The 27108-nt window shown below is 49.3% G+C and overlaps 1 protein-coding gene across 1 annotated transcript; it reads left to right on the forward strand.

Annotated features, from left to right (window-relative positions):
- Positions 1–9581: 9581 nt before the first annotated feature.
- LOC136322287 (NUT family member 2G-like) lies at positions 9582–16338 on the forward strand. Its single transcript, XM_066254377.1, has 7 exons — positions 9582–9597; positions 11594–12311; positions 12670–12798; positions 13298–13437; positions 13895–14178; positions 14890–15006; positions 15517–16338. Exons 1-7 carry the CDS (start codon positions 9582–9584, stop codon positions 16336–16338), a joined length of 2226 nt encoding a protein of 741 aa, XP_066110474.1.
- The last annotated feature ends 10770 nt before the right edge of the window (positions 16339–27108 follow it).

Below are 27108 nucleotides of genomic sequence, written 5' to 3' on the forward strand. Positions count from 1 at the left end.
TTGGTTCATATCTATAATCTCACACTCAAGCTGGTGACCCCGTGCTCAAGCTGGTGAGACTGTGCTCAAGCCAGATGAGCTTGCGCTAAAGCCAGCAACCTCGGGATTTTGAACCTGGGTCTTCTGAGTTCCAGTCTGACACTTTATCCACCACGCCACCACCTGGCCAGGCTGCTTTTATGTTCCAGATTACAACTTTACAACTGTGTTAGAATAGGTAAGTGACTTAAGTTAGTATGTGTTTCAATTTACACCAAAATTTGGGTTATGTCACTGTCATAGGAATGGAACTGTGTTGTAACCCATGGAGCCTCTGTACATTGATTGAGCCTGGCTAGTCAGTGGTGCAGTGGATAGAGCATCAACCTGAGATGCTGAGGACCCAGGTTCGAAACCCCGATGTCGCCAACTTGAGTGTGGGCTCACCAGCTTGAGCATGGAACTATGCAGTGTGTCTGTAAAGTCATGGTGCACTTTTGACCAGTCACAGGAAAGCAACAAAAGATGATAGAAATGTGAAATCTGCACCAAATAAAAGGAAAACCCTCCCAGTTTCTGTAGAATGATGTGGCAGCATGTGCGCATGCGCATATGATGACGTAACACCGTGTATACAGCGGAGCAGCCCATGGCCATGCCAGTAGAGATGTGGACGGTACAGAGGAAAGTTCAGTGTGTTCCGTGGCTCGCTAAATTCAAATCCGTGACCAAAGTGCAATGTGAATATCAGCTTGTTTATAAGTGCCACCACTTAGAAATAACATTAGTTGGTGGGATAAGCAGTGGAAGGAAACCAGCAGTTTGGTGGAGAAACTCCGTTCTGGTAGGCCATCAGTCAGTGACGAGTCTGTAGAGGCTATGCAGGGGTCCCCAAACTTTTTACACAGGGGGCCAGTTCACTGTCCCTCAGACTGTTGGAGGGCTGCCACATACAGTGCTCCTCTCACTGACCACCAATGAAAGAGGTGCCCCTTCCGGAAGTGCGGCGAGGGCTGGATAAATGGCCTCAGGGAGCCGCATGCGGCCCGTGGGCCGTAGTTTGGGGACGCCTGCACAGGATAGCTACCGAAGGAGCCCTAAAAAATCTGTGCGTGAGCCCACATCAAACTGCACCAAATAGGTATGAAACTGGGAGAGTTTTCCTTTTATTTGGTGCAGATTTCACATTTCTATCGTCTTTTGTTGCTTTCCTGTGACCGGTCAAAAGTGCACCATGACTTTATGGACACACTGTAGATATGATCCCATGGTCACTGGCTTGAAGATCAGGGTTGCTGGCTTGAACAAAGGGTCACTGGCTTGGCTGGAGCCCCCCAGCAAGGCACATATGAAAAGCAATCAATGAACAACTAAAGTGCCACAACTACAAGTTGATGCTTTTCATCTTTCTTCCTTTTTGTCTGTCTGTCTCTCTCTCTCTCACAGTGCATTAAAAATAAAATAAAATACATTGAATCATGTTCTTTATAGGTTTTATTCATCACCTTAAGGGTTTTGAAAGACCAATTTATGTTTTTTTTTGTTGACATAAAAAGAAAAGACAACTGTTAATAGAAATTCCTCTTTTAAACTTTGTTTTAATTAAAATATTTTTCTTCATGACACCAAAACCAAGGATAAAAATAGCAAATATAAACAAGTGAGACTACAAAGCTTCTGCTCAGCAAAGGATATCATCAACACAATGAAAAGACAGCTTTTATAAAATGGGAAAAAATATTTTCAAATCATACACCCAATAAGAGGCTAATATCCAAAATAGATAAAGTACTCATACAACTCAAGAGAAAAAACAACCACAACAGAAAATGGGCAGAACTGATATGTTTTTCCAAAGAAGACATGCATATGGCTGGCAAGTAAATGAGAAGGTGCTCAACATCACCAGGGAAATGCAGTTCAAGACCGAAATGAGATGTCACCTCACACCTGCTAGAATGGCCAGTATCAAAAACAGGAAGTCACACGGGTTGGCTGGCAGGCAGAGACGTGCCGAGAAGGAAATCCTTGTGTGGTGTTGGTGGGAATGAAATTGGTGCAGCCACTGTGGAAGGCAGTGTGGAGATATTTTCCTTTGTAATGTGTTAAGGAACCTATACACTGCTTTCCATAGTGACCAAGAAAGTAGAGCTTAAATGTTTTCAGAAAAAATAAATAAATGTGTAAGGTGATTTATGCCTTAATTGCCTCAATGAGGAAATTCTTTCACAATGCATACGTATATCAAATCATCATGTTGTACACTTTCAATATTTTAAAATTATGTGTAGCATTCAAGTTCCTCCCATAGCCATCAGAGTAGGACTGTAAAAGCGTTACAATGATAGCTGCTTATTCCAAACTCAGGGAGACCACAAATAAAACTGCCTGCTATTTTCAGCCACAGGAGATGAGTCTGGCTGGGGGGAGGGGCAAAGGGACGCTCCACTTGTGGGTGAGGGATTTCACATCCTGACCTGCTGTCTGCAAATCTTCCTGCCAGTCCAAGCCCACCGCCAGCCCTCCCGGCACTCGTCCTCCCTCTGCTTTGCTCCCACTGCCTCCCTGAGCTGGCTCTGCTTCCGCCAGCTCTGCAGGTTGTGAGCCTCACCCTGGACCCCAGGCTCCTACCACAGGCAGCACAACGGCCTCCTCTGCAGGGGCAGTTCCTTAGCAGTTGCAAGCCTTCTTCTGGGTCTCCTCAGACCCACCACTGTGTTGCCACAGGGCCTCTAAAACCCACAACCCAGTGTGGATGAGAAGGGTTCAGGCCTTTTTTTCCATCAACTTTTCAAGTATGACAGCTAGAGGCCAGAGGGGCCCCTCAGTAAAAAGCAGAGGATTCCGACCTTCCAGATGATGGAGTAGGTAAACGCTGTGCTCAACTGCTCCCACCACCACATCAAAACTACAACACAAATGGAGAACCAGCACCCTTGAGAACCATCTGAAGTCTAGCTGAACAGAACTCCTATTTCTCAGGTTATAAAGAAGCAGCCATGCCTGACCAGGCGGTGGCGCAGTGGATAGAGCATCAGACTGGGATGCAGAGGACCCAGGTTTGAAATCCCGAGGTTGCTGTTGAGCGAAGGTTCACCAGCTTGAGCGCGGCCTCGCTGGCTTGAGAGTGGGATCATAGATATGACCCTATGGTCACTGGCTTGAGCCCAAGGTGGCTGGCTTGAGCAAGGGGTCACTCTGTCTGCTGTAGCACCCCTGTCAAGGCACATATGAGAACGCAATCAATGAACAACTAAGGGCTGCAACAAAGAACTGCAACGAAGAATTGATGCTTCTTATCTCTCCCTTCCTGTCTTGTCTGTCCTTAACTGTCCCTCTCTCTGTCTCTCTGTCATGAAAAAAAAAAAGAGAGAAAGAAAGAAAGAAAGAAAGAAAGAAAGAAAGAAAGAAAGAAAGAAAGAAAGAAAGAAAGAAGAGGCAGCCATGTCAAGATTGGGAGTAGGAGAGATGGAGACACAAAACGTGCTGGCCTCATACCCATGTGGGGCAGTTAAGAATCAGCAGGGCGATCTCTGCTGCAGAGGTACAGGAGTGAGGGGTCTCAGCACCACACCAGGCTCCCCAGCTTAGGGTTCCAGCACTGGGAAGAGAAGTCTTCATAACTTCTGGCTGTGGAGATCAGCGGGGATTGTGACTGAGTGAGACAGAGACTGCTGGAGTCCCAGGCATTCCTCTTAAAAAGCCCACGCACACACTTACTTGCTGACACACTCACTCTGGGCTCCAGAGCTGAGGCAGCAGCTTGAAAAAGGCCAGAGACATATGGAGAGGAACTGAATTACTGGGCTTCAGGTGAGGGTGGAGAGCTGCTCTTTCCAGGAATGAAGTGCTGGCAGGCACCACTGTCCTTTGGTGAGCTCTCCCAGCTCCCAATCTGCAGGTGGGCACAAAGTCTGAGTCAACATCAACCTGGCTACCACCACTCACCCTGTCTTGGTGGTTCTCTGAGACTCCACTCCCCTGAACTTACTGGACATTCAAACCATTTCAAGTGGCAATTTCCGTACAAATGGCCTGTCCTGGTTTGCTCTGCAGACTTTTCTAAAATCTCTTACAGTTTCACAAAACCCAAATGAGCAGCATTTGGCTTCATGTTCTCCATACCACCTGCTAAGCAGCCCCAAGCCCGGCACTATGGATAGCCAGCCCCAGTTCACAGCTTAGCATTTCCCAAGTGTCTCTAAGCTTAGCACAAGCAGCAACCATCTGCAAATCACTTGTAGCTCCTACCAGCTCACCCCAGGCTGGGCATAAGACCTTGTCCTGCACCAGAGCCTCTCTCAGGAGGCCCCAGAGCCACCACACCAGAGTACCACTCAAGCACCTGCACAAATGGCACAAATAAAAGTCAGACTCAGCAGCACCGGAGCCACACTAAAATGAATCCTGCTGCGTGGGACCAGCCCCTGCATAGCACCTTGTCTGCTGTACTCACAGCCATCAGCATGAGGGTCAATCTCTCCCACTGACGTGCCAACAGCAATCACGGCTCAACTACAACAGAAGGGCACACACAATCCACAAAGGGACAAGCAGGGACCTCCCAGCACAGGTGAACCCTAGGACACTGTGCCACTGGGCCCCAAAGGACACCTACTACATAAGATCATGCTACCAATTGGGAGGCAGAGCAGATATCTACCAATACAGAGAAACATACACAGGGAGGCAGCCAAAATGAGGAGACAGAGAAACATGTCCCAAATGAAAGAACAGGACAAGACTCCAGGAAGAAAAAAACCTCAACAAAGTGAAGGCAAACAATCTACCACATGCCTAGTTCAAAACACTGGTCATAAGGATGCTTGAAAAATGTATAGGAAACAGCAGATTATCTCAAGGAGAACATTAACAAAGGAACAGGAAACATGAATATGGAGAGAAAAAATAAAGAGTCAGTCAGCCATGAAGAATACAGTAACTGAAATGTATAGAATAGAATACATCAGTCAATCTATATTGATTAGATGAAGCTGAGGATCAAATCAACGACTTAGAAGACAAAGTAGTGGAAAATGCCCAATAGGAACAGCAAAAAGGAAACTGAATTCAAAACCATAAAGACAGTTTAAAAGACCTCTGGGACAGCATTCGTGTAAAAAACATCACATTACAGGGTACCAGGAGGAGAAGTAACAGAACAAGGCATTGAACACCTCTTTGTAGAAATAAGGATGAAAAACTTCCCTAAGCTGGTGAAGAAAATAGACATATGACCCTAGGACATGCAGTGAGTCCCAAACGACATGAACCCAGAGAGGCCTGCACCAAGACGTGTCATAACTAAAATGCAAAAGGCTAAAGAGAAAGAGAGACTCTGAAAACCAGCAACAGAAAAGCAGTTAGTTATCTACAAGGGAGCTCCCATAAGACCGTCAGCTGATTTCTCAACAGAAACTGGGCAGAGAGAAGGGATTGGAACCAAATATTCAAAATGGTGAAAAATAAGGACTTACAATTAAATCTACTCAGCAAAGCTAACATTAAGAATTGAAGGAGAGTCCTGGCTGGTTGGCTCAGTGGTAGAGCATCAGCCCAGCATGTGGATGTTCTGGGTTCATTTCCTGGTCATGGCACACAGGAGAAGGGCCCATTTGCTTCTCCACCCCTCCCCTTCTTGCTTTTCTCTCTCTCCTTCTCTCTCTTATCTCCTCCTTCCTGCAGCCAAGGCTCGATTAGAGTGAGTTGGCCCTGGGTGCTGAGGATGGTCCCCTAGCCTCTGCCTCAGGCACTAAAGAAATGGCTCCAATTGCAACAGAGCAGAGGCCCCAGATGGGCAGAACATCGCACCCTAGTGGGCTTGCTAGGTGGATCCCGTCCTCTCACTAAAATTAAAAAAAAAAAAAAAGAATTGAAGGAGAGTAACAGAACTTTCCAGATAAGAAAAGTTGAAGTAGTTTATCACCAACAACCCAGTATTACACAAATGTTAAAGGGACTTCTTTAATACAAAGATTAACAAACAAATCAGAAATATGATTAATATAATGGCAATGACTACATACTTATCAATAACTACATTAAATGTATAAATAAATTAAATGGTCCAATCAAAAGACATAGGGTGGTCAAATGGTAAGAAAACAAGACCCTTACATATGCTGCCTACAAGAGGCCCCTTCAGACTGAAAGACACAGAAAGTAAAGGGGTGGGAAAGGCATTTCATGCAAATGGAAATGAATAAAAAACTGAAGTAGCAATGTTCATATCAGACAAAAGAGATTATATTTTTTGAAAGGCTATAACAAGAGACAATGAAGGACCAGAAATTCCACTTCTAGGTATTTATCCAAAGAAACCCAAAACGCTAATTCAAAAAAGCATATGAATCCCTATCTTTACTGCAGCATTATTTACAATAACCAAGGTATGGAAACAATCTCATTGCCAGTTGAAAGATGAATGGATAGAGAAGATGTGGTACTACATACAGACAGTAGAACATTATTTAGCTAAAGAATGGAATCTTGGCATTTACAAAAACATGGCTGGACCTAGAGGACATTATGCTACATGAAATAAGTCAGAAAGAGAAACACAAATACCATATGACTTCACTTAGATGTGGAATCTAAAGAACAAAATAAACGAACAAACAAAACAAAAATAAACTCATGGATACAGAGGATATTTTGGTGGTTGACAAATGGGAGGGATTGGGAGCATGGCTGAAAGAGGGAAGGGAGTAAGATACACAAATTGCCAGTTATAAAAACAGTCACATGATGTAAAGTTCAGCATAGTGAATATAGTCAATACCATTGTAAGAAGTATGGATAGTGTCAGATGGCTGCTAGATTTATAAGGGTGATCACTTTGTAAGCTAGGTAATTGTCTAATCACCATGCTTTACACCTTAAACTTGTGTGGCTAGTGTAATTAAAAAAATTTTAAATTATATTAACGAAAAAAAGGCAGAGGATTTCTTCCGTCCATAGAGAGACTGGGGGGGGGGGGGGATGATACATACTGCAACAGAATAGCCCCAGAGCAGCCAGCTCTGTCCAACCTAACCTCAGTCATTCCAGCAATTCCCATTCATTCCACCTGGAGGGGGCTTTCGGTGCTGATTCAAGATACTGAGATACTCCTGTTCCTCCCCTCTAAAACCCAGGGTCCGTGACTTCCTATTTTAAAACTACACAAATCAAAGTGACAAATCCAAAACATATAGGCGTTATACTACTTTTTTTTTTTTAAGACTTTATTTACTCATTTTAGAGAGGAGAGAAGGAGGAGAGAGAGAGAGAGGAGCAGGAAGCATCAACTCCCCTATGTGCCTTGACCAGGTAATCCCAGGGTTTGGAATCGGCGACCTCAGCATTCCAGGTCGACGCTTTATCCACTGTACCACCACAGGTCAGGCACTACATTTTTATTTAAAACGTAAAATGCTTTAAAATATAAAAGCCAGCAGAGCTGCATGCTGCCAGCAGCACACAGTGTGACGGATACAACGCTGTCAGTTCCAGGGGACAGGCACGAGGGGCCGTGGGAGCCACAAGGACCCACCCGTCCTCAGACAGCAGTTACAGCGCACACAGCATGGGAACGGGCACTTTCTGTGGGCAGGAGGGCTCACCCTGCGAGGGACGAAGGACCAGAAGGAGACTCAGCATAAGGAAGGGACTGGGGAAGCCGGAGGCAGCTGTGGGTTCCGAACAGGACTTGCGGGTCAGGGCACGAGGAGAAGAAACTACTATGAGCGATGCTCCCGCTCCTTCTCTCTCTCTTTCTAAAATCAATAAATGAAATCTTAAAAAAAAAAATACAAGAAGAAGAAGGGCGGGGCCGCCTGAGGGGTGAGGAGTCCGAGCGCCTTCTTCACCTCCGGGTTTACTCCGGAGGCGGCCATGCCAGGCCGTGCCAGCCAGGACGCCAGGTGGACACCCTGCTCCCCAACAGCGCATGCGTGCTGCCAGAGCCAACAGACCTCAACGGACCCTGGGAGTCGCTGCAGGGCAGAGCCCCACCCCCAGGGGGCGCGCGTGCGTCCTCGTGCGAGGTACCGGCTTCGCCAGGCTGTCCCTGCAGCTTAGGGAGGAGGTGAAGGGTGCGGTCCCTGTGAACCTGCCGGCATCTTCTTCCTCAGGAACCACCACCACCAGCCTTCGTCCCTCCTTCAGACCAGCGCCCCGTGACATGAGAACTTGCATATGTGCAATCCGCACACTTAGATACCTCCCTAGTGCAAGAGTTTGGGGAGGTTGACCTAGCACGTGTCCTCAAATTGGGGCAGGTTCCTTATGCCCTTTGGATGCATTTCCCTGGTTTCTCTTAACAAATCCGGGTGTCCGTTGAACAGTTCTGGCAAAGAATTTTAGACCTGGGAAACACTTTATCTAAAAGACACTTTCTGCTGACTATATTTCTAGAGTATTCCCAAATGCACTTGTTGTCCCAAAATAGTTTTCTCAGTATATTTATTTAGTACGTGGAGGTTTTTCAACAAATGTGGTTTCACAGATGTTTCCATTGCAAGGTTGTTGTAACACTGATCAAAACTTGACTGTCTGGGCCCATGTCTGTTGACATACCAGGTATTGTGGGAACAATTTCACTCTCTTCTCCATCCCTTTTTTATATTGTATTGTAGAATTCAGCTGGCAATAAAGCACATATACAGTAGCAGCGTTGACTTACTAACTTACTTGAGTTTGGCATACTTTCCAAAGGAACTGGAGTCATCAAATCCTCTTTCTGGTCATTTGCAAGAGAGGAAGAAAGCAGGAGAAAGACTTGTCACTGCATTTTCCATTTTGCACCATTAGACTGTAACGATGCAAAGCCATTACATGTTTAAAATAGTAACATCACTCAAAAGGTAAAAAATTAAACATTGAACATAATACTCTGAAAAACAAAAGGTAGTGATTTCTGGTCTTGGCCGTGCGGACTGCAAGGCCCGCCCCTGATGGACTGGAGCAAAAGGGATCATCCGAAAGGCTGGGCCGGCTGTGGATGGCACAGCCTCCAGCACTGGACAGCACCTGGGGCCACAGGACTGTTTGCTAAGGAGTGGTGTGCACTCAGCAACAAACATGCTGGATCTGCTGAGTCAGTCCCAATTTCAAACACTGGGCTCCGTGTGGCTGTAAGCACCCATTATTTTTCAGGCTGTATGTTCTGAATTTTGTTCAGAAAGTGTAGCCCGTGTTGAAGTACAAGCCAAGAGCCCAATAGGAAGCTGGCTGAGGGACCCAAACATAGGTTGATGTATCAAGAACTGAAATAAAGGGAACATCAAGTAAAGCGTTTGAGCTGTGAATCCAGAAAACCAATGCATAAATTGACTAAAGAGGCACACACCAATCATGCTGCCACTTAATACTTGAAAGGAACTACTGGTTCTTGCCTACCTGCCAGAGCCCTCCATGTGATGTCACCACCCCACCCACCCTCTGCCCCTCCCCCACTGCAGAATGTCCAGATTCCTACATTCCGCTGTTTAAATTCAAACTCTTCCCTTCTCACTGGATGCTGAGCATCTGTTGGAGCAGGTCACTCCTTAGGTTCTGGACCTGAATTTTCTCATTGTGGAGGCTACTAGGCAGCTGTGGTCAGTGCCTGAGCCTGCAGGATGGCTTTAGAAGGAGGTAAGCCCATAGCTGGGAGTGGGGTGTGTTTAAAGACTGAGCTGTCCCTCAAACCTGGGGTTAATATGTGGCACTTCCACTGGAGAAACAGTTAGGACTGAAGTAGAGGAAGGAGAGGACTGGATCTCCAAGGACCTGTCACCCAGGAAGGCTGGGAGGCAATGGATACCTGTGACCACACTGAACAGAAGGGCTCCTAAGAGGAAGATCAGGATGACTCGGGAAATGCCTGGGGATGGAGAGAGAATGTCAGCAGATACGTGGTTCTTTCTAGAGGGGAGACTAGCCACGTGGACATATGTGTGTTGGGAGTAGAGGGTTATGTCACGTGGTAGCACAGGAAGGGTCTCGGGAGAGCCTAGTGCTGTGTCCTGCTCTTCAGGCACCTGCAGCTGCCCACAATATCCTCCTGTGGGATCTGAACTGAGTACGCTAGAGCTAATGGAGGCAGTGAGGAGGGGTGGTCTTGGCCAGAAAGTTGTCTAGGGGGCTGTCTGTGGCCAAGGCTACAATGAAATGTCCTCCCTGAGGGGAGATTGGACAGACTCCAGCTGCTGCCGCCAGAGCTTCTCCACTGCTCCCAGCCCAGAGCTCACTCCTCTGGGTCCAGGGAGCTGCTGGTCTTGGACAGGGCAGGGCAGCCAGGTAACTTCCACCAGCACAGGGCTCTGCTGATTCCCTGACTTGTCCTGAATTGTTCCCCTCTGGCAACTCAGTTCTCTGACCTACTTCCTCTCGTCCTGTATCTCAGGGTGTCCCCTCTGCCCTGCCTCTCACCCTTGAGATGAAGGGTTTGCCATATCCTCTGTCACTGCTTCACAGGCAGAACACATGTGCAGCAGGGCTGGTTTTCCCTTAAAACGCTGTGAAGGAGGATTCCTCTTCAAAGGGGGCCAGGGGAGCGGCACAGGAGCAGGGAGATGATCTTCTGTCTCATTAGCACACGCCCAAGGACACCTGTCCTGAGTGATTAGGGCACGTGGTGTGTTGCTGGTCTCCTGAACTAGGGTCTGCATGAGCCCTCTGAGCAGGGGTGTATTCCAGACACCTTCGTCCCACTGACACCGGGTTCGCACCTGGTTCTTACTGTGCCTTCACTTTCCATTGCTGGGAGGTGGGTGGGAACAGACTACGAGAATCTGCAGTCCCACAACCAATCTAACACGACAGTAGCTATGGAACTTTCTGGAAAACTCCTCTGATAGCCCCGCTGCTCCCCATTCGCCAGCCCCTTTCTAATTCCCTGCTGCCATGCTGGCTGTGAAATGACAGAATCTAAGGAAAACAACGCCGACTTACAGACCCCTTTCCTGGGAACAGAACCCCCGAGGTGGCCATTAGTCTGAGTGCTGGGCCTGAGTTGCAGAACCTGGCCCGTGTTAAGTGTTTGCTGTTGTTGGTTCGGACATGCATGTGCATGCTGGATGGTGTGTGAGGGGCTGTATTGGGATTCTGGTGCCTTCTAGTGGAGAGATACACTCCAGTGCTTTTTTGTTCTTGTGCGAGACCACAACACAAAAGGAAGAATGAGAAGGAGAAGGGGCCTTACCATTTCAGACACTGTTCACAAAGGCCCTTGGGGTGCCTAGAACTTTCCTTGGGGAAGGTCGTGAACTCTAGTGTGTCTGCCTGGGGTGGTTTCCCACAGAGCCATGTCGTGGGTGACAGCCTCTGAGGCTGGCAGGGTCGGGTGCCAGGGAACCTTCCGGGAGGCTCTCAGAGTCAGCACTGGCTGGGCTGCTTATTCCTGACAGACAGCGGTCAGGGAGCCTTAGTGAAGGAGCAGCAAGCTCTCCAGGGGACTGATTCACAACCGGAGGTCAAGAGTGTGACAGTGACTTGAGAATATTTGTGAACTCCACAGTGTCCCCATCCAAATGGCCCTGACCTGTTGAGACTCACCACTGATTCCCCAGTGGCTACAGGGGACCCAGAGCACCTCAGTCCTGTTTGCAGATTCTCCTAGTCCATTCCCCACTTTCCTTTATCTCAACAGCATCTGCAGTGCTGGGAGCGAATGTGACCAGGAACCCCGGTGCCTCTATGACCTCTTTCGTGGCACTGCCGTTTCCCCTGCAGATTAGTGGTCCTGCACACCAGCCACCTCGGGAACAGCACTTGCCACCCCTCATGATCCCATCATTTTCTCCTGGTGGCCCCCTGGTGCTGTCGGCTTTGCCTGGGACTTCCCTGGTGTCAGGAGATGCTGGTCATGGCCCCATTGGGACTGGGGCTTGCAACATCGTTCTCCAGGTCGGGTCAGAAAATGCACGACCACAGCTTCCTCAGTTTCAGGCCTTTGTCCTGACTCAGGACCCCCTCAACTGGAGTGCCCCAGGGATCCTCAGTGGGGGTGCTGCATGTCCTGCACCCCTCTTTTTGGAAGCTTCTGCAGTGGAGACGATTATGCCCACCTCAGCGTTTGGGGCTACCCCAGCCGGCAAGGGCAGCTTGTGTCCTGGCCTTCCTCCTCAAGCTCCACCACCAGCCGCCCAGCTGGCCCCCACCACCTCCCTGGTGAACACTGGGCCACGGCCACATGGGGCTTCCAGGGAGGGTGGCCTGGCCATCTCCCTGGCCGAGGCCACAGTGGATGACTCCGGTAACGACAATAGTGTATACAAAAACTTCCGACGTTGGCAGAGCTTCAAGGCCCTGGCCCGGAGGCACCTTCCCCAGAGTCCTGATGCAGAGGCTCTGTCCTGCTTCCTCATGTGAGTGCACTGGGCAGGGCACTGGGGCTCAGCTGGGCTTTGCACATGGAAGAGGAATGTGGGGTGGACGCACAGGCTGGCGTGTCCTGGGATGCTGGCAGCAAGGTCTGAGGATGGAGTCCCAGCTGCAGGGTGTGAGTGGACGGTCAGCCTAAAGTCCAGGTTCATGGGCTGGTGTGATGGTGAGGGAGTGACTACAGTAGGTAGGAAGGCTTGTCCTGCACACACAGATGCCCCTCCCTCACCTGCGGCACTCAGTCATGCTGTGGGGGGGAGGGGGTACGTGTGCTCCACCGAAATGGGGGGCCAGGGGGTGGAGGCCAGGCTGCAGACCGTGACTGACCCTGAGGTATTACAGCCCAGTGCTCCGGTCCCTGTCTCGCCGGAAGCCCACCATGACGTTGAAGGAGGGACTAGGCCGGGCCATGCAGGAATGGCAGAGTAAAAGCAACTTTGACCGGATGATCTATTACGAGATGGCAGAAAAGTGAGTCAGGTTTCTGGGCCTGAGAGCTGAATGTGTGTGTGGTGGGGGAGGGGCACTGACCACAGTGTGGACTGAGGGCTGGCTGCCGGGCAGGGTCCAGCTGTGGCGGGGCTCATCAGAGAGGATGTAGCAAGGAGGGGTGTTGGTCAGTACCACGTCCCCACAGGCCCAGAGGCCTTCTCCCCACCAGAAGCTTTCCCTCATCTTCAGAGTGTGGGTTCTTCTGTCCTACCTCCCCCGGGAGCTCCACCCTCCCCTGATCTTGACCCATCCTTGGCTGGACCTGAAGGCTCAGGACAGGCTGAAGTGAATGTGCCCAGTCCAGTGGGGTCCGACTCCAGCCAGCGGGGCTGTGCAGGGAATGAGCTCCCCCAGCCGGCCCCCTGTCCGGACCCTGATGGCCAAGGCACTTGCTCTCTCGTCCCTCCATGGACCGCTGCCTGTGCTGGGCTCTGGGAAGCCTCCTCCTCAGCACAGCCTGTGACTCCCTCACCCCCAGGTTCATGGAGTTTGAGGCAGAAGAGGAGATGCAGATTCAGAAGTTGCAGTGGACGAAGGGGACGCAAGACCCGCCTCCTCCAGCCCCACCGAGACCTGATCCTCAGGGGCCCTCAGCCCCAGTGGTGGGCCCACAGCCAGGTACGGCAGGACGCTCCCACAGGAGCCTGTGGCCAAGGGCAGCAGGGGCTTAGAGCAGGCCACTGTCCCCTCATTGGTCCTTTTCCTTGAAGGGGCTTTAGTCTTTCAGCTGCAACAGCCATGAGAGGCAGGGCCTCAGTGCCCCTTGTCACCATGGGGTCTGGACCTGGTCAACCCTCATAACCCCTCTCCCAGCTCCCTGTCAAAGACCTCACAGAAAGTCTGCTAAGTAGCAGGCTGGACGGGGCCCCTTGGAGAATCGGTGGCTCTGCATGTCCTTCCTCAGTGTCTTGGGTGCTCCCCTCTTTCCTCTCCCCTCACACGGTCACACAGCTTCAGTGGTCCTGACCTGACTGCACCCACGTTAATACCCCCCAAACACTGCCCTCACTGCCACATGCTCAGGAGGCAGAAGCGTTAACCTCTCTCATTCCCTCCTCTTCCCTCTCTGCTCCAGCGTACATGCCCAGGAAGGCTGTACCCAGGACCCAACCCGCCCAAAGACACCAGCAACCCCGGGAGACCAAGGCACCCACGGAGATCCCCCCTGAGGCCGTGAAAGAATATATGGACATCATGGACGAGCTGGTGGGGCCGGCCCACTCAGCCCCCGGGGAGCTAGGTGGAGAGTGGGACGAGGACGGAAAGGAGTCGCAGCAGGAAGAGGATGGGACCTACTCAGACCCAGGTCTCTGGAGCTACATGGAAAAGCTGTGTTCCCAGGAAGACTTCCTCACCAAGGTGGGCTGGCTCAGAGCCCCGCGGTCAGCAGGATTCCAGAGGGTGGCACTCGAGCTCCCAGACTTGGGTTCTGTCCAAACCAATGGAATTAAGCTCCATTCTTTGCTCCTGAGCTGGGTGCCTGTGTGGGTGTGAGTGTGTGTGCTGTGCAGGAGTATAGTGAATGGTCTGTGCTGCATGCACATGGGTGTGCCCTTATGTGTTGGTATATATGTGTGTTCCTTGTTTGTGTGTGTGTGTGTGTGTGTGTGTGTGTGCGCTTGTAGCTGACAACCATGATGGTATAAAACAGTGGTCCCCAATCCCCGGGCCATGGACTGGTACCGGTCTGAGGGCCATTTGGTACCGGTCCACAGAGAAATAATAAATAACTTACATTATTTCCGTTTTATTTATATTTAAGTCTGAATGATGTTTTATTTTTTTAAAATGACCAGATTCCCTCTGTTACATCTGTCTAAGACTCATTCTTGCTGCTTGTCTCGGTCACATGATACATTTATCCGTCCCACCCTAAAGGCCGGTCTTTGAAAATATTTTCTGACATTAAACTGGTCCGTGGCCCAAAAAAGGTTGGGGACCACTGGTATAAAACACCCACCTGTGCAAGAGGTTGGTGTGGGTCCTTGCTTTTCCACTTTTCCTCCAAGTCCCGCTGACTCACAGGTGACTCCCTGCTGAGGCTGCTCACAGCCCTTCCTTCTGTCGCAGGTGGAGGCGGTCATTCACCCCCAGTTCCTGGCACAACTCAATTCCCCAGGAGCACAGCTGGATCTCTTGGCCCTAGAAGAGGAGTTGGAGCAGGAAGAAGCACTCAGTCTTGCCCAGGTGAGCTAGGGCATGGAGGGACCTTAGGAAGATGGGAGGGGGACGCCAGGTGAACCTAAGGAAGAAAGGGCCTCAAATGAGTTGGATGGAGGGACTCCAGGTAGATCAGGGATTGGGGGGCCACAGGTGAGCCATGGGAGAGAGCGCCCTGGTAAACCAGGGCAGTGCAAACCCAAGACAGGGGTCCACATGACTCTGTCTACCCACCCTGGCTGTAGGCATGGCATGTGAGGGGCCAGCTCTGTGGTGGGTGCAGTGCAGGGTGACAAGGAGAGGGCTAGAGCAGGAAGAAGGTGATAGAAGGAGAGGGTGGGAGCCCAGAGGGGAGGGAAGGACAGAAAGCTGGGAATATGGTGCGAAGAATGGCAGGAGGGGCACGTGTGTGTTTTGGATTTGAGTCGTGGTATCATCCCCTGCCCACCTCCCCCCAATGCCATTGTCCCATTACCCACACTCCTATTCCTGTCTCACGCATGCGCGGAGTTGGTCACTGTCTCCTCTTCTTCCCAGCTGATAGAGAAGCGACTCCAGGCCTTGAAGGAGGAGGAAGGTGTGCAGGCACCCCAAAGTCACAGGGCACCCCAATTGGACCCAAGTTCTCCTGAGTCTGCAGCTGAACAAGATGCCCAGATGCATGACCATGACCCCCTGCTGGGGATCAATGACAAAGCCTGCTCACCAGAGGCTGACTTCAAAGACCGTAAAAGGCACGGTCAGGCAGTCACCCACCCATCCAGGCCCAAAGCCTTTGCTGTCCCTTCAGGATATGAGGACTGCCCACCACACCGAGCTCGATGCCCCACCTCTGCTCCCCAGGGTCACAAGCACACTTACTCTGGACTGGGACCCAGGGGTGACTCCATTCCCAGAGGGACCACTCTCGTTGGGAAAACTCGCGGGCCAGTGGACTGGTCCAGTGAGGATGAGGAGGATCTCCCCAGCTTGGCCTTCCTCTTGGGCTCTCCTAACAACCTGCTGCCCTGTGGGCTCTCCCTGAGTCCTGTCCCTGCCTCGGGCCTTGCCTGCCCTGGAGGTCGGGGGCCCCGTGGAGCTGCCCAGTGCCAGTTCTTTCAAACACTAAGCCTCAGCCGAGCTGCCTCTGCAGCCTCCAAGTCCAGGAAGCATGTTCTGGGTGGAGGCCCAGCCCACAGCGAGGATACCCCGCTCCCAGGGGCCAACTTCGGGGTCTCCGTGAAGCCAGCCTTGGCTCTGGGGCTGGTTCACTCCTCACAGCCTCAGAAGAGAAAGTGTGACTCTGTCACAGAAAGTTGGAGGAAGCGGCCGCGCAGCCAGTATGGAGACTGTGCCAGCCCCCCAGAGGGTCCAGAGTAGATGGGACCTGGCTGTCCCCAGAGGAGCCAAGGGATCCTCCACAGCCCAGGGTTGATCCTGGCTGTTCTACTGACATAGGGAGATGGGAGACCAGGAGGGAGGGCAGGATAGTGAGGGTGGGGGTGGGCCCAGGTGCAGGGGGCGGGTAGGAGCAGCACCTCAGAGGAATTATGGGTAAATTATGAATAAAGAGGGTTTTATTGAGAAATGCTCTAGTGGCCACTGCCTCTGTACTTGGATGTGAGCTGCTTCAAGGAAAGAGAACCTGAGAGAAAAAAAAGATCGTGAAGGTCAAAGGCACTATGATCGACAGGTGATGCTTCCGCCCTGCTTCCTGATTGAGGGGGATACCTTCGACTCCTTCAGGGAGCACTCAGCTCTCTAATCCTCAGGGACCTCTCCTGTCACCTCTACTCCCAAGACCAGACTGAGCATGGGGCCTCCTGAGGCCTTCCCTCATTATTTGTATCCTGAACCCTCTAGGGACGACGAGTGGCTTTTGAGACTTGATGCTTTCTAAAGCATTAGCCATTTTTCTAGAATTCAGCCTTGTCTTTAGGGAGCTTCTGTCTGCTCCCCAGAAGCAGTCAGAGGACAGGTTGAGTGATCCTCAGGTCTTCCAGGGTTTCCTGTGTGGTGTCCGGGCTGGAGAGGAAAATGCCTGGCCTCAGGGCCGGGCTGTCTGCCTCTGGGCCTCGTTGCAGGGGAAGCTGGGAGGGTGGAGGCGCTGAGGCTGGAACAAAGGGGTAACAAGAGTAACAGGTGCCTGTTAGAGGTGTGTACGTGGGAAATGACAGTGAGCGGGGAGGATGCCAAGTCCCTTGTAAGATTTAAGTGTGGGAGTGTCTTGTCCAACTGAGGGAGGACGACACGTTTGCTCAGGCTGGGCTCAGGGACAGTGGGTCTTCAAGACACCCACAACTACTGTCCCTTCCCTGCTAACCATGGCTGGACTCTTGTGTGAACAGTTGCCAACACAGATTTATATTCCGGTAGAAAAGAGTTCCTACTAACAAACTGTGACCCAGTTCGACAAGCGCAGACCACCAGCAGGGGTGGTAGGGGCCAAGGGCTGTGTAGCCCCAGGGCCAGTGGGAGCTGGAGATCCAGGCTGAGGAGAGGGCCTCAGGCGCCCTGCTGTGGGCACTGGCACAGCTCCTACAGTCAGAGCAGGGAACCTGAACTTCAGATGTAAGAGTTAGATGCACAAGCAGTGAGGGACAGGAGCTGAGCCGAGGAGACCCTCTGTCTCCAGAACCACCTTGTCCTAGCTCTGCTCCCGTATGGACACACCCTGGCCCTAACCCCCACCCCTTCTGGCCAATGCTTCTCCCCCACAGGCCCAGGTGTGTCAGCACAGCTAAGCCTCCCTGAACACGGCCCCAATCCTGACCAGCATGCAAAGCTGTGGCCCAGGGTGGTGGCCCAGCAGCAGCGTTTGGATGGGGTTCAAACTGTCCAGTTGCACAGGTGACCTGGCCCCAAAGAGCTTGGGTGAGAATGGTCTGACATCAGGGCCCTCGCCCCCTCCCACAGAGTCTCAGGTCCACCCATGGGCCCTCTGCTGCTTCCCCTCCTCCTGCACGGCGGGCAGCACCACATCTCCCTGCCCTCCTGGGTTCTCTGTGAAGGAGACTTCTCATCCTGGCCACATTTTCTGCAGCTGCTGTCCCTTCCTGTCCAGCTGGGCCTCAACGCAGAGAAATGGCTCAGAGATGGTGCCAGACCCAGTGTGTGTTATGCGGCTGGTCCTGAAGCTGCCACCCCTCCTGAGTGAGCATGTGCCCACTGATATGTCCCTGCTAGGGTGCAGGCAGTGGGTGCCAGTGCAGTGGTGATGCACAGAGCTCAGACCTTCCGTTCTCTGGCGTGAATTGGTCCTGTGACTTCTCTGCTCTCAGGGTCTTCGTGGTGAAACAGGGAAACACATGCCCTCTCAGGGTTGTTAGGATCACTGACTCATGTTTGAAGGAAACTCACTCCACCCCATGTGTGTGCTGGGCCCTCGGTCACCACCTTCAGATTCACACCTGGCCCTTGTGTGTCTCTGTCCCTGTCCTCACTATTTTTTCCTTTTGAGTCCTAATTTGGATGAACAGTTCCCAAGAGGAGGCAGAACCTGTGTTGCCCCACCCTAGAGCCTTGTGAACAATTAGCAGCCACTCCCCATTTCCCCCTCCCCTCCCCTGGCTCAAGCCCTAGGCAACCCCCGGGATCCTTGGTGTCTAAGGACTTGCCTACTCTGTGCAGCTCATATAAACACAATTGCCCAGTAAGTGACTGCCTTCTCTCCCTTTTCATAATGTTGAAACAAATTTCTGCTACTTAGTTGCTGCATCTGGAATATGGTAATAATATTAATACCAACCCTCCTAGATCAATACAATAATGAAATAAAACAATGTTCAATAATAAAGTATCGTTAGCTCTGGTTGGGAAACTCTACCCCATCTGCTGGCTGGATCTTCTGCACTCATTTGTTCCACAAATGCTTTCAGATGCCTGTTACATAGGAAGCATTGCTCTAGTTATTGGGTCCACAGCAGTGAACAAAGCACACAGCAATCTCCCTGCCCTCAGGGAGCTCACATGCTATTGGCAGAGACAGTGACATAATATGTGAACTGTATACTATGCTCACTAGATGGCGGTAACATCTACAGAAAGTAAGAGAAAAAGCACAAAACAAAATAGCAACCTGTTGGGAAAGCAAGCGTTTAGGAAACACCTCACTGAAAAGGAAACAATTATTATTTTTTATTTTATTTATTCATTTTTAGAGAGGATAGAGAGAGGGAGAGAGACAGAGAGAGAAGGGGGGAGGAGCTGGAAGCATCAACTCCCATATGTGCCTTGACCAGGCAAGCCCAGGGTTTTAAACCAGCAACCTCAGCATTTCCAGTTCGACGCTTTATCCACTGCGCCACCACAGGTCAGGCCAGCAAACACTTAATTAAAGACATTAAAGTGCTCTTGTCAGTCTTTTTCTTCTATAAATTCGGAGAGAACTATATTTGTCACCTAGACTATTTTACATTGCTTTGAATTCATTGAATTAAAATAGATCAATGTAATTATTTTCAATAAACACCTTAACACATATTAGATGCCTAAAGAAAGAATAATAAATTATAGACCTGGTCTCTGTCAATGTGGAAATTAAAACAAAATATCTTTAAAAGTGCATCAAAATTTATAATGACATTTTTAAAGGAAATACAAAAAAGGAAGGAAAAGAGTAATAGAGTATGGGTTTATTTATTGTGACAGAGAGACAGAAAGAGGGACAGGGACAGACAGACAGAAAGGGAGAGAGATAAGAGTCATCAATTCTCTGTTGTGGTACTTTTGTTGTTCATTGATTGCTTTCTCATATGTGCCTTGACTGGGGGGTGGAAGGGCTACAGCAGAGTGATTGACCCCTTGCTTAAGCCAGTGACCTTGGGCTCAAGCCAGAGACCTTGGGCTTCAAGCCAGTGACCTTTGGGCTTAAGCCAGTGACTATGGGTTCACGTCTACGATCTCACGCTCAGGCTAGTGACCCTGTGCTCAAGCTGGCGAGCCTGTGTTCAAGCTGGCAACATCAGAATTTCAAACTTGGGTCCTCTGCGTCCCAGTCCAACTTTCTATCCACTGTACCATCACCTGGTCAGGCTAATTTTTAAAATTTTACGATCATTTATTCTACATAAATTTATGATGTGAATATTGTAATTAAGAAAAGGAAATATTAGAACTGGATATATTGTGGTCTCTGTCACAGTCCAAAATAAGTGAAAAGAATAATACATATGCATTTCCCCCCAACCTAGCACCACCAAATTTAAGACAAATACATCATTAATTTTTACCAAATAGAAGAAAAAATTAAAGAATGTTGTAAGTCCAATTGCACTCTAATGCCATGGACCAGCGCGGCTCGTAATTCTGGGTCTTGAGTGAGAACGGTGTGGAATGAAGAAAACAAACTCATTGAGAAAAACGGATGGGATCGGGAGGCCTCTTCAATGCTGATGGCAATAACCGAGTGCCCCATAGCCCCAGTTTGCTTTATTATATAGCCATATGCAAATAAGGAAGTCTTTGATACAAAGTTACATATCTGAGGCAAAAACAGAAACTCTCCCAAGACAAACAGGAATCCCTCTACCAAGCATAAGCGAAATCAACCAACATCTGAACAAACAAAGAGTGAGAGGAAGGGTGTAAAAATTGCTTCCAGCAATTTAAGCAAGCAAGTGAAGTGGGTGCAAATACTCAGCATCATAGCCAATATGGAGGTGGAGGGGGGAGAACTTAGCCTTTTGCTAAGCCTCGAATTTACAAAGGCTTTTTGCCACTTGCAGTCTGCAAAACTCTAATATTTGCAAGTGGAGCTATTAAATCATGATGTATCTTAGCAGATATACTAATATGTCATAGAATTGGAAACAGTCCAGAGAGTTCCATCTAGGGGCTTTTAGTGGGTGAGAACCTAGCCTTTCTCTTTTTTAAAATTAAAAAAATATATATTTTATTGATTTGAGAGAGAAGAAACACGAATTTGGTGTTCCATTTATTTATGCAGTCAATAGTTGATTTTTAAATATATATATATATATTTATAGAGAGACAGAGAGACAGAGAGAGAAAGAGACAGACACAAAGGAAGAGAGATGAGAAGCATCAACTCATAATTGCAGCACCTTAGTTGTTCATTGATTGCTTTCTCATACATGAACCAGTGGCCCCTTGCTCATTCCAGTGACTTTGGGCTCAAAAAAGTGACTTTGGGCTTCAAGCCAGTGACCATAGGGTCATATCTATGATCCCATGCTTAAGCCAGCAACCCTGAGCTAAAGCTGGATGAACCCGCTCAAGCCAATGACCTTGGGGTTTCAAACCTGGGTCCTCAGAGTCCCAGGCCAACACTCTACTCACTGCACCACCTCCTGGTAAGGCTTCTTTTCTTAAGTAAAACTTCCATCTGTTTATGACATGATACACAAGAGGCAAAGTTTCACACCATGAAATTCATGTCCAACTCCTTGGAATGTTCATTTTTTTGATGAAAAGGAGAAACAAGACGGAAAAGCCAGGCAATGATTAGGCAACTGAAAGATGGATGGGCAGGGACAACGCTAACATCATCCTCAGGGATGGGCACAAGGGGGCTATCAGTCGCTGATTTTTTACAATTGTCAGCTGAACACACAGCAGCACCACTCTTGGACATTAGAGCGGACACTGGCCTTGGTGTCCCCACCACACAGGAATAGCAGCAGCACAGTCTAAGAGGTTGTGTCAGTCACCTCAGGCTGTGTAACAGAGCTCTGCAGACTGAGTGGCTTGAACGGGACGGGACGTTTATCATGTCACAGTCCTGGAGGCTGGAAAGTTGAAGACCAAAGTGTGGACAGGGCTGGTTTCTTTTGAGGCCTTTTTCTTTGGTTTGAGGCTGTGTTTATTCTAATAGTGTCTGACTATTTTTGCTGTTCTTGAAGCAGTAGATGAAAGATCCTTCAATTTGGTAGGTAACAATCTCTAAAACAAGTGGGACGGTATGACAAAAAATTGTTGTCATAGGAGCCATGTCATTTCTTAGTTGCTCATCCACCCCGACACGTTTTCCTACTACAGCAAAGACAGCACTCACCAGGTCTCATCTCTGGATGTTGTGAAGGTGACCGAAGATCACAAGCAGGAACTTCTACTGTGTACACACACACACACACACACACACACACACCACACTCTCACTCACACCATGTGCCCCTGTGGCAGGTGCCTCACTAAACTTTAATCCACTCTTCTCTGCATAGCTCAGCTCCTTGTACGTATATGTTCTGGGTGGAACCCATCCCTGGAACGGAGCCTGCTCACGCTGGACCACAAACTCGTTGCTGTTTCCACTCCAGGTGTTTTTTTGTTTCTCAGCTCTTGTTTGGCTCACAAACCTGGGCCTTGTAGTGAGGGCTTCTCATCAAGGGACACACACAAACCTCCCCAACTTTCTACTGTGACAAAACTATATTCTCACAGACTCCAAAATGCCAAGTTCAGAGTGAATGCCACACTGTGCTGCTTTCTACAAGGTCTACACCACATTTGTGGGGTCTACCGCTCTCTGCCAATGCCACTCCCCCTCCCCCTCAGCAACTCTGAGGAGCCAGCATGATCCTCCCACAACTATGTGGTGGGTATGGTCTGGGGAGGCCGGCATCCAAGAAAGAGGCCCTCTGCTGCCCAAGAGCTGCCCTTTGTCCCTATTGAAAGTCATGAGCAAAGTCCTGGGTATCCAGCCTTCCCACAGCACCCAAGGTCAGGGATCAGGTGTTACTGGGATGTCCCTGCCTCACACAAACCAGAACATTTCAGGTCCTTACAGGTTGCAGTGATGTTTCCCTCTGCCAGAAAATTTGCCTTCTCTCACTTCCCACCCATACCAGGTGAACCCACCTCCCCAGCTCTGTTCTCGGTAGCCCTCCACTCACCACTGTTGTTTTTTATAAACGCGGACGCAAAGAAAAAGTCAGAGACAGATGAAAGAAAGCAGAGGACTGAAACTTGAAAGTTGGAAGGAGCTTAGAACATCGTTCACACTGCGTATTTATTAATTAACATACAGTGGGGGTGCACCAGTCTAACTATGTTGTTTTTCTTTTCTAAATATCGACTGTAATCTTTAAATCATGCATTTCTCCATTTCTCCCAGAATACTAGGCGAAGGACAAGATAAATGCTTTAGGTAGTCCTAATCATAAACAGTTTCTTGTGGCGTGCCTCCAAGATTCCTGTGTGTCTGCGTGCAGAAGAACACAGGCCAATGTCTTGTTATTTTTAAGACTCCTTCAGCTTCTCACGCCCTTCAGTAACTCCTGCTCTGAGTTTATGTCAATACACAGTTAAAATTTCTTCACACCACCGCTGCTCATTTGCCCGCCCCCTGGAGACAGGAGTGGTGCCCCCATGCCTCAGTGGGAGACAAGCACAAGCTTTATGAATTACCCTGAGCTTGAGGAACTGGATGGCAGGCATTAATAAAGTCTTCAAACATCCTGTCACTCTGCCTGTGCTCAAATGTGGCCTGGGGACTCTTGGATTTTCCTGAGACTCTATCAGGAATCTATAAAGTCAAAACTCTTCATAATACTCTAACATAGGGCCGGCACCATTTTTCTGAAGAGGGCCAGATAACTATGTTAGGCTTTGTGGGTTGATGGTCTCTGTCACAGCTCCTCAGCTTTGCTTTTGTAGAGAAAGCGGCCCCACAGAAGGGTCACCAGCAGGTGCCACTGGCTCTGATACAGCTCACCCACAAAACAGGTGCAGCCAGTTAGCCGACCCCTGGGCTAGGACACTATCTGCCTTTTCACATTCATTTTCTCACAAATGTAAGGAGAGTTCTCTGGAATTAAATGACATGTGAATCCCAACAGAATGAGTGTGATAGTAGATTTGAGGGTCCAGTTGTCTCCTATTAAGCCAGACATTGAAGAGATCTGCAAAAATTCAAACGTCTTCCTTCTCAGCTAAATTGCTTTTGTTTTAGAAAATATAGTTATCTTTAACTAATGTGTTTTATGTTGACATCAAATGAGCTTGTTATTGCAACTTTTTCAATGAATCAATAAGTTAACCTTTCTTAGTTTTAATTCCAATACAGGAATGTCTACAGATATAACCCACAGAACAAGAGCTCTGAGGTCTGCATGACACTAATACTGGGAACCACACTGGAAGTGAACAGTGACAGAGGCTGAGGACATCCACAGACCCTCCCCTCCTTGGTTTCCTCTTTGTTCTGGTTGATCTTCTCCTCCCTCTTGTTGTCTTGTCCCTTGAGTCCTGGTCCACCTGCAGCACACCAACATAAACCCACCCTGGTGACCAGTGTGCTGGGGCAGTTCAGGCAAAGTCTGAGCAGGGATTTCAAAGCTGCCCAAGCTGGAGCACTTTCTGCATGGCTGACCCTGAGCTGGGTGCTGCTCTCACCTCCCCTCGCCAGGAAGAGTGGCTCTCGCTCCCTAAGTGAGAAGACTCAGGGAGCTGGCACACTGAGCTTGGACAGTAAGTCCTGGGCTCTGATGCTCTGTGTTCTTCCCCTGCGCTTCCCACCTGCCTTCCCAACATGGACCTCACATCCTCCCTCCACTTCCCAGGAGCCCTGCAGCTGAACTTAGCTGGGAGGTCTGAAGGCTACACGGACAATGAGGGGAGTGTCCCGCACAGACGGCAGGAAACGAATACTGTGCTCACCTGAAAATAAAAGACCTTTCAGAGTGAGCAGCAACAAGCATTTGTTGTGATTAATAAGAATAGTTATTTGGGACACACAGATTCAGGTAGAAACCCACACAGTGTGCCAATTAGAAAACAAAGACAAGAGGTAATTATGAGAAAAGGAAGGGGGCCTTGGCTGGTTGGCTCAGAGGTAGAGCATGGCCCAGTATGTGGAAGTCCCAGGTTCGATTCCTGGTCAGGGCACACAAGAGAAACATCCATCTGTTTCTCCCTCCCTCCCCACCCCTCTCTCTCTCTCTCTCTCTCTCTCTCTCTCTCTCCTTCCTCTTCATCAGCCATGGCTCGATTGGAGCAAGTGGGCCCTGGGCACTGAGGATGACTCCATAGCCTCCATCCATCTCAGGCATTAAGAAGAGCTCAGCCCTGGCTGGTTGGCTCAGCGGTAGAGCGTCGGCCTGGCGTGCGGGGGACCCGGGTTCGATTCCCGGCCAGGGCACATAGGAGAAGCGCCCATTTGCTTCTCCACACACCCCCCCTCCTTCCTCTCTGTCTCTCTCTTCCCCTCCCGCAGCCAAGGCTCCATTGGAGCAAAGATGGCCCGGGCGCTGGGGATGGCTCCTTGGCCTCTGCCTCAGGCGCTAGAGTGGCTCTGGTCTCGGCAGAGCGACGCCCCGGAGGGGCAGAGCATCGCCCCCTGGTGGGCAGAGCGTCGCCCCTGGTGGGCGTGCCGGGTGGATCCCGGTCGGGCGCATGCGGGAGTCTGTCTGACTGTCTCTCCCCGTTTCCAGCTTCAGAAAACAAAAAAAAAAACAAAAAAAAAGAAGAGCTCAGTTGCTGAGCAATGGAGCAATGACCCAGATGGGAAAAGCATCACCCCATAGTTGGCTTTCCAGGATCCTGGTCCGGGCACATATGGGAGTCTGTCTCTCTACCTCTCCTCCTCTCACTGGAAAAAAAAAAAGGAAGGGGAACAATTACATTCATAGAAGAAAGGCCTTTCTAAGGGTGCAGGTAACATAGCACAGTGAGGCTAGTTCTAAACAAGGTCTTTCATTTCCAGTCCAGTACTCATCAGTTCTGTAGTCAGACATCTGCTGTTTTTATTCTTTTAATCAATTCTTTGGGGGCACGACGTTGCTTTAGCCCCAATCCCGAGGTAACTTTGCCCTGTTTTAACATTGGAAGGTTTGAGATGTTGTATCAGAACAGCGAAAAATGAACATTTTGCCACACAATTAAGTAGCCAAATTAAGGAATCTTTATTTTAAAGCTGGTGACCGCACAGAGACCTAAGTCAGCCAAATCATGTGGCCCCAAACACAATGTGGGGCTAGCTTTTAAAGACAAAATCACATACTGATTGGGGTACAGGAAGGAGGGTGATCTCAGTGAAGATTGGTACAAAAGCAATAAAACATATTCATTAATCTTGCTAATAAACTCATTAAATCTTACTGTCTTATTACAATGTTTATCTATAGGATCAATTTAAAGAAACAAATATTTTCTACACACTAAGACCATAAGCTTTGAAGTTGATAACCAGTAGTGATACCTGTTTTGCATGCTTAGCAAACACATTTCTAAACATTCTAGGATTTACTACCCACCCCTGACATATCTGCAGTTTGGCAAAACTAACTTCAAGGCCGGGGGTAGGGAGTTTTAGACTTAAGTAAGTTCTGGGATTACTTAGAGTTTAAGATGAAAATGAAGCTAAATGAAGTTATTTATGCTAAGAGCCTTTTTAAAGTGACCTATTGCTAAAAGCCTTTTTTCCCCTATATTTCAACGTAGGACATGCAGGGCAGCCCCTCTGGGACAGCAGCTCGGGCTCCACCATCAAGTGGCTCCATTTACATTATTGTCCACACTGCCACCCCCTTCAGCAAGGGCACTTTTTTTTAAACAACAAAAACACAAAAATTAAAAAATAATTCTCTCGCCTGACCAGGCAGTGGCACAGTGGAAAGAGCATTGGACTGGGATGTGGAGGACCCAGGTTTGAGACCCTGAGGTCGCCAGCTTGAGTGCGAGCTCATCTGGTTTGAGCAAGGCTCACCGGCTTGATCCCAAGGTCACTGGCTTGAGCAAGGGGTCACTCGGTCTGCTGAAGGCCCGCAGTCAAGGCACATATGAGAAATCAATCAATGAACAACTAAGGAACTGCAACGAAGAATTGATGTTTCTCATCTCTCTCCCTGCCTGTCTGTCTGTCCCTATCTGTTCCTCTCTCTGACTCTCTCTGTCTCTCCCACACACAAAAAAAGTAATTCTCTGGACAGGGCTCTGCTTCAGGAGGACAGGCTGGGCACCTCATCTCTTATTTTCCCTCACATTTTACCAGTGTCTCACCCAGGACGCTCGCACCCCTTTTTCTTTGTCTTGTTACTTCATGATTTATTGCCTTTTGTGACCATTGTATATAAACCCCAAATTCTAATCACCCCTTTGAATTAAGCATCACAGAGTTCTCCTGTGTATATGCACATGTGAATACATAGTATACTGTGACTGACCTATCTCAGGTTAATTATTCACAGGTCA

This window comes from Saccopteryx bilineata, chromosome 2 (genome assembly GCF_036850765.1).
Source record: "Saccopteryx bilineata isolate mSacBil1 chromosome 2, mSacBil1_pri_phased_curated, whole genome shotgun sequence".
NCBI classification, from domain to species: Eukaryota; Metazoa; Chordata; class Mammalia; order Chiroptera; family Emballonuridae; genus Saccopteryx; species Saccopteryx bilineata.